General features: G+C 38.6%; 1 protein-coding gene across 2 annotated transcripts in view; it reads left to right on the top strand.

The window, feature by feature from the left end:
• Pou6f2 (POU class 6 homeobox 2) overlaps positions 1-8,466 on the top strand; it is a 396,956-nt gene that overhangs the window by 118,070 nt on the left and 270,420 nt on the right. For both annotated transcript variants that reach the window (XM_004629565.3, XM_004629564.3), the window contains exon 2: positions 6,094-6,185. In XM_004629565.3, coding sequence (XP_004629622.1) covers positions 6,094-6,185 — 92 coding nt within the window. The remainder of the gene's footprint in view (positions 1-6,093; positions 6,186-8,466) is intronic.

Raw genomic sequence — 8,466 nt, 5'->3', positions numbered from 1 at the left:
GCTCTGACTGATACATAGGTTAAAAAAAAACCTTAGAAATTAGACAAACCATTTTCGGGTGGCTTAAAATTTGTGTCTAGACTGTTTCAGAAGATATTGATAGGGAACTTCTTCATTTTAAGAATGTTAATTAATTACAGTGCATATAAATGCCAGCAGATGTGCACACACACATAGGCACACATGTGCACACACATCAGAGCCCAGAGCTTGCCTTCAGGAATTCAAAGATACCTTAGAAAGTCTTTAACCTGAAAGAACTTACACTCTAGTGGAGATAGCAGTACTTAAGGGATAATCCCTGCCCCAAAGCTCCATCTACTCACAGATGTCATGAAATTTTGCTAAAGTATGTTTGATGACTCTCTTTTCTCATCTCTCTCCAAGAAGAAGCATTTACAGAAATTGAAACCTTTATTGGTCTGGATATCATAGGACTTCAGCTCTGCTTTTATTAGATGGATGTAAAAACAAATGATAAAAAAATGGTTGGAGGAAGACAGAAGGGAGATTTAACAAATTTTCAGGGAACAAACTCTTAAAAATCTGTAGCATACATAGACTAAATCTACATGGAAAATGGAAGCAATTATTAAAAATTTTGATTAATGTTACAAAAATATCTTCAAATGGTCAGGTCCAAATGAGAGATGTGTGTGTGTGTGTGTGTGCGCACATGTGTGTGTGCACGCACACACATGTATGCATTTTACCTCAATATTTCAAGGTTCCCTTTTGCTTTTCAAGTGAAAAATATATGTGCAGTATATATGAAATATTAAAGATTAGTATTTAGAACCACTAAAGACCGAGATTCCTCATTCAAACAATGAGATCTGGCTTCTCTGCCTCAGAAGCCAGATGAGGTAAAAACTAGAAGAAAGAAATCTACTTTTTGCATTAGTATTGTCAGATGCCCTGTTTTCTCCAGGCCTCAGTGGGTGAAGTTACAAGTACCTGACAACATAATTTGCCAAAAAATACACAGCCCCTTACATGAATTCATGAATGTTTTATTTTTGAGTATGGCTTATAGAATCAGTCTTATTCCTTTAGAGTCTCAAATTCCACTGAGAGTTTGTGGGGGTGTTCTGTGCATAAGTACGTGTGTGTGTGTGTCCAGTATCATAAAGAAATCCTGACTGGCAATAAAAATTGGCAGACAGAGACATTTCCACTTCCTCCTTGGCATTTAGTAATCTTGGAGAAATAGAAAGAAAAGGAAGTTTAATTTAAAGGGGACTTCTGCCCTGCTTAGCTGGGTTCAACTGCCCAACATGAAATAATAATGCACTCAACTGCCCATCTTATAATGAGTAACCTTTGCAGCACCTCAGTGATTGGTGAAAAGTGCAAACAGTGGTCAAAGATGGTATGAAATACCAGAAAGAGCTGAGAGAACCCTGTGACCTTCGTGTGATTATGTTTGTGCTAATGCATGAAGGACAGAATCCCAAACTCAGAAGAATTTGACTCATTAAAAATTCATTGGTCATTAACAAGGGACTCTTACTCACTGTGTGCGGAAAGGATGGCCAACACATTAGGGAGTACCTTTGATGAGCAAGTCATGTTTGTGGTTCTTCTTCCTTCTCCATCTGCCTCTGCCACCTTGTCCTTGAGAAAAGAATGGGCTAAGGCCCTAGAAAGGAGTATATCCTCTTAGAACTTAAAATGTCATATTCATTTCTTAAAATGATTTATTTGGAAGAGGCTACTCCAAAAAAGGAGAAAGATCCAAGACTACACAGGAATGCATACTGTTCTATTTTTGGAGTAGTTAAGAGGATGTGAGCCTCATTGATGAAGACTACCAAAATTTTTAAAAATGGATTTACAAAACAAAAACGATCTTGCTATGAGGAACACAGTGAAGGTCATTAATGGTGATCACACAGGTGCTTGGAGCTGAGCAGGAAGGGTAGAACTTGGGAGGCACTGGTACCTGGATGTCACATGACTTAGCTCTGTTGTCACCTGTCCCTCCATAGCAGAGGTATCTGCAGGTAGGCCTGTATATTTCACATGTGAGACCATCCCTAGCACAATGGTGCTGAGGGCATGAATGAGCACCCCCTCGACAAACAGGCATTTTAACAGTGAAAACTCCATTATTTGTTCAAGGTTTTCACCATTTGTGACATATCCTTTCCCTATTAGATTTAAATCTGGCTTCTTTGTATTCACAGAGAATTAATACCTGTTATATAGTTGTTTTAAATTCTACATTGTGACCCTTCAAAATCAATGTTATATTCCTTGAAGTGCCTGTGAACAAATCATTGCAAATAGATGTTTCTGAGCTATTGGGCCACTGAGGACACTGAGGTTCTTCCCTCTCTCTTTTCTAGATGATAATCAGAATTATGATTGAAGAAAACCTGAAGGTAAAAAAGCTTGGAAGTAATGCTAGCTGATGACTCACTTGCTATTCCTAATACTAATGGTCTGTGGTGGCAGTGGCAAAACTTTAGAGCTTTCAGTGATAAGAAACAGCTTGCTGTTGCTCATGTGCCATAGGTTTGCCATTAGTGGTCTATGGCATACTCAGTGCAAAAGACATTCGTACTCTCTTGGCAGTCAATAAATCATGTGTGATCCTTGTTGTCTTCATACTCTCATGGAGTTGTATAAAACATCCATATGATCTCACCCTTAGCATCTCTGTCAGTGGTCTATAGAAGCTCCACCAACGAGTTGCATGCCTGCGTAAGGACCACTCGTCTAAGCTATGGGACCTGGAAGATATAGTCCAGTATCTTGGTGTCACATTTCCTGATTATGCTATCATGGACTAAAAGGAGTGCTACACAGTCATCCCTCTCTGCCTCTAGGATTCTGATGCACAGATTCAGTCATCTGTGGATTTAAAACATTTGGAAAAAACCAATATAAATTATTTTTCTTGTCATTACTGCTTGAATACCTTTGCTCATGGTGGATGGGAAGCAAACAGAGTGATAGAAAGGGGTCAGAATCCCAGTAACTCCTTCAAGGCAGTATCCTCAATGGCCCAATTTATCTTCACTGAGCTCCACCTCCCAATAGTGCTACAAGCTAGGGACCAATCTTTTAGCGCTTGGCCCTTTAGGGAGACATTCAAGATCCGAAGTATAACAGCATGAAAACTGAAATTGTGATAGAATTTGTCAATAAGCTACTATGTGAAAGATATTTCTAGGGTTTATTTTGGACAATAGGAAGTAATCAAGTGCGTACCAACACCTACTTTAAAGGAATCAGGCCACCTGCTGCATCCCCAAAAGCCAAACTTTTCTTTATTGAGTGATTGAGTGAATAATCACCAAATGTGAGTGAAATGCCCCACAGAAAGTGGGGAACTTACCACACAATCCCTGAGCTTCAGATTCAGAGTACCTATGCTTAAAAGCACAGGCTTGCCTCTTCCCAGCTAGCGTCAAAGAGCTGTCCTAAAATTTGTTGGTTTCTATAGATATAACATGTTTTGTAGGCTCTGGGACAGGAAGAACCGGCCCACTCCATTTAAGTTGTTTTTGTTTTTGTTTTTGTTTTTTTGTGTGTGTATCTGTGACCATGGAAATATCTAACCTTCAATACTTAGCTAATGTAAAACTGAGAATTACATCAGATCTCTGCAACCGTTAGCTGATGTCATTTATTCTTTCTGACGTCTAGATTCCCCTCTAGCTCACTCTGAGAAGTCCTCTATTCAGGAGCTGCTTCTGCCCAGGCAGATTAGCTTATGGTCCTACAAGGTTAAGCATGATATATGCATTTGGGGAAAATGGAAATGTGCATTAAGAAGAAACATTACTTTCTGATTCAGGCAGGAGACATATTTAATCTCTTCAAGAGCCTGTGAAAGACTTCATTTTACACATGAAATTGTGTGGAATTGCCCTGGACTGCACTGAACATGGTTTCTGTGAATAGCAGGCCTCAGAACAAGCTACTGAGCACCACTTATGCCCGCAAAGCAATAAGGAAGAAATGTAAGCAAATGCAGTGTGTGTAAGCTACAGAGAACAGACATATACTCTGTTGACACGGTGTCTGCATGGGGTGGATCAAACACAGGCCTGGCCCACATGCAAGAAGCAGGGCACAGAGAAGCTTCTCATGGCATAGAAAATTTAAAAATAAAGGTATTAATACATTGCTAATTGCCTAAGGAAGGATTTTTCTATTTTTCTGTGCATTGTAAAACTTGCCATAATCTGGCATTAAAAAGCCATGCATAGCTAACAAAAAGTGAACAGATTTTTCAAGTAGTGATTTTTTCAGCTGTGAATTAATCTAATCTTCATATTTGACCAAAAGTATCATTTTTAGAAGTACATATGACTGGTGAGAATTTCAAGGCCAACAGGACTTGAGAATATAAGAAGAGAGACCATGAGATTTATTCTGCATAAGGCACTTTCCAGTTTAAAATTCCCTGCTTTCCAAGTATAATAACTAAATCATATATTGAAAAAAATTAGAAAAAAAAGATCTTCTGAACATTGCGGGGCAATTGTTGGCATCTTCTGATGGGTCATCTCACCCTTGTTATTAAATGACAGCGATCATTAAAATGCCAAACATATTTTGACAGAATTTACTTTATAAAATGTCAGCAAGTCTATGTTTTTATTAGTTTTTTCCAAATCAATTTAGAAATTTCAATAGGATCCTTGTAAGTATTCCCCAAGCAATGCCCATTCCTGACTTCCTGCACAAAAAAGTATTACAAATTAATCAGATTTTCAGATTTCTGCATAATGGCTTTGTGCATGTATTGCTTAATCCTATTATAAAATGCTGTTATGATTGACACATCACTGTGCAGATAGAAGTCAATTGAATAATATGTAGCAGTCAATTTTATTTGTAGCTTAATGTGCTAAAGCATTTTTTCCACATTTCCATTATTTATAAGTCTGTCCCTTTGGAGAATATATAGGCGAATTTGTTTTAAATGAGCCAATAATACCTTCTTTAAAATTTATAAATGTGACAGGATCATATCTTTTTTTTTTCTTGGTTGTCCATGGCATGCCAATAAACAGCGCTTGGATTGTCTTCTACTTGGTATTCATAGTATAAACATCAGAAAGAGGATCTTATTAAGGGTATTTGGAATTGGATTTCAACCACCTCTTCAGAAATTTCTAAGAAAAAAAAAAGTACCAAAGAGGACTCTTCAAAAATGGCTGCTTGAGGGCCAGGGAGATAGCTCAGGAGAATAAGTGCTTGCCTGGCAAGCACAAGTTCCTGAGTTCAATGCCCAGTACCAAAAAAAAGGCTGCTAGTTTTGTGTGTCCATTCATGTATTTCTTGTTTCTGCCATTATCTTATCTGCTGTGATTTGTCATAGAACAAAGTATGTAAGCTATACGGAGATACTTTGCTGTGCAAAGGGTTTTATAGATTTGCTGTTGAGGTGGGGTATTCTTTTTTCTACTTTGGTGTTCAATAGGATTCCAACAGAGGAAGTGAGGTAATGTTCTTTAGCAGGGTGGAGATCTCTGAAGTTACTGTGTAATTCCTTCTCTTTCAGAACACAGGAAACTTGTATAAGGTTGGCCATGTCTTTTTGGACATTGTGGAAGGTGACACTGAAAAAGTTTTTGGTCTTTAGGAGAAGGTGTTGCTAAGACTCAGAGCCTGAATCAGATATGGAAAAAGAGCTCAGGTAGTCAGAGGAGATGGGGATGCAATATTTGGGATGATGTGGATGATCTTGGTTATGTCTAAGATCATACTTTTTTTGGTTCTGGAAAATTAAATTAGCTGTTGCCCTTTATGCATAAAGGGTATAACTGCCTCCTACACAGGACACATTACTGTATGGTACATAAATTGGTATGTAATGTAATCATTATGGTACAACACAGTGTTACATTCCTGGTGTCCCCTGCTCTCTATGTCCTGGTGACTTTGGCTATCATGAATGTCCCTTAGCTTCCTTTATGCAGGCATTAAGTGATTTCAGCACTGAGCCATTGGTAAACCATTCTGTTTTATCATCTGTCTATTAATTCTCTGTGACATCACAAGAAATGAAGGTGGTATGGAATTGCCAGGCTGCGTCTTATATTGAGGGAGCACTTCTCTTTTGAATTCCAGGGGCCAGAGGCAACGCAGCACTGTCAGATCCAGACTCTCCGGAGCAGCACCCAACCAGTCACACCCACCCTCCGTTTCCTGTTGGGCCACAGGTCAGTGTCTTTCAACTGCTTTCCATCAGGCTGCATTGAAGATAGTTTAACCACATAAATAACCAAATACATAATAATGAGTAAAATCCAATTAACTCCAACAGAGCAAAGATAGCAATACATTTTTATATAGGAAACTGTATGACTACATTATTTATTAAAAACTATGAGAAAAAATGTGTTTGCAAAACTCTTCTGTCTTCTTAAAGAAAACATTTATTTTAATCATTTGGAAAAATATTTTTTCCTTAAAACTCACTGCATCTGAGCTCTTGGTTACCATGCAGTTAACTTTAATGACTGGACTGTGAAGAAAATTAAGTTATTTCAACCTTAGTATAGGCATTTTTGAAATACAAGATGTGATTTAATATAAAAAGTTAATGCAATTTTAATGTAAGTTTGGCTTATTGGGTTTGACAATACTGTACATCACACATAGCTCCTGCATTAATAAAGAAATACATTCATTATTTTTTAAAGTCCAATATTTGTTTTTTTTTTTTTTTTGCAGGCTTGTGTGGGTTGTATGGAGATGTAGAGCTCACTTATGAAAGGATGGGCTTTCTAAAACCTATGTCAGATAGTGCTCAGCTTTCAGAGTTCATCTTGCTTTCATAGAAAGAAATGTTGGGCCTTCTGTCCTCTTTGCTTTCATTGTTATTCCTGGAAATTAATCACTTGCAGCCCATAAATGGCTCATCCAAGAGCATGGATTGGGTTGGCCTGATAGTCTTTTCCAATTGTCACCCAATCCCTTCAGGCCTCCAATACTATTGTCCCTCCCACTCTGTACCACTCTGTACCTAGTAGATGTTTAGAAAGAGTTTTCTGAGAATCTCAGCAGCTGGTTCTGTTGACATCCCTTAGTGTCACCCTCCTTACAGTGTGTGTGTGCGTGTGTGTGTGTGTGTGTGTGTGTGTGTGTGTGTGCAGAATATGCCTGTGACCACATCAGTCCTAACATGCTGTTGTGGCCTGACAGTCCTTGGCCACTGAGGACTGGTGGTAGTAGGACAAACTGAGAAGGCATGCTTTGCTCTAAGTCTGCAAATCTAAGTTTAAAACTTCTGCAGCCCAGGTCCCCAAATCAGAATTACCCATTTGCCTTCCTTTTCAGTGCAATATTTGTTATTAGCGATAGTACACCAAGAATTTTAAGGCCAGTTTATTATTATTATTATTATTATTATTATTATTATTATTATTGGTTTTTTTTTGGTGGAACTGGGGATTGAACTCAGGCCCTTGCGCTTGCCAGGCAAGCACTTATTCTACTGAGCTATCTCCCCATCCTCTTGTTTTTATTTTCAAAATCTGCTTATCTTGCTTTTTAGAGTACTTTGTATTTTTTTTTAAATGAAGCATGGCTATTTGATGGAAATTTAGCAAATTGTACAGATATCTTAGGAATGAGGCCCTTGGAGTCTAGGGCAGTGGTCCTAGAACAGAGATTCCTCAGGCCTCTTCAGAGTTTCTCTTGAAGGAGTCTGAGACAGAGGATAGATGGCCAAATCATGGACTCACCTCTTTCCATCTACCCCTCACTCTCGCCATGAAGTAGCTCCTGCTCTCTAAATCAGCTACTTGTATTGAAAAGAGGAGTAAAAACTGGATTCTGGTGCTTCCTGCCTAGACTTGACCCCCACACAATATAGTAAAATTGGGAGTTCGGCAAAGTACAGATCTCCCCACAATTGACTGGTAGGATAAGTATAACATTCATATAGTGCCTGGATATTATATACTGGACTTTGCACCATAACTACATTAAATTACCTTTTCTTTATAGAATCATACCATACCTTTAAAAAAAAAAAAAAAAGTTGAACTCCCCTGGATAAGAGTTCAGATTGGGACATGTAGAAGATAGTTGTATGTGGGGTTATGGGTCCTACTGCAGGTCTCATAAAGGTGCAGTGACATCCTGGGTGAAGGGACACTTGCAGCCATCTGCCTGGCCAGGGCAGGGAGTCCTCCTTGCTTTCTGACCATGGTGAGGATCATGGTGCATGCAAACAGGTCCAATGTCCAGTGGCTGCAATTTTCTTTGACATCCACTCAGGAGATAGCCATTGATCCACAGTAGATATCAATATCATTTGTGCTTATGATATCATTTTAATTGGTCAAAAATGTTGGTGGAATAAAAAATGTTAAAATTTTTCTCATTGTAAAAATATAAACATCTGGGGCTGGAGAGATGGCTCAGTGGTCTAAAGCACCTACTTAGAACAAGCTTAGCAAAAGCATCAGGGACCGCGGTTCAATCCCCCAGCAC

This window comes from Octodon degus, unplaced genomic scaffold, assembly GCF_000260255.1.
Source record: "Octodon degus isolate 3935 unplaced genomic scaffold, OctDeg1.0 scaffold00031, whole genome shotgun sequence".
Lineage (NCBI taxonomy): Eukaryota > Metazoa > Chordata > Mammalia > Rodentia > Octodontidae > Octodon > Octodon degus.
Note: the sequence above shows the minus strand (reverse complement) of the source record. Positions and strands in the feature narration are given on the sequence as shown.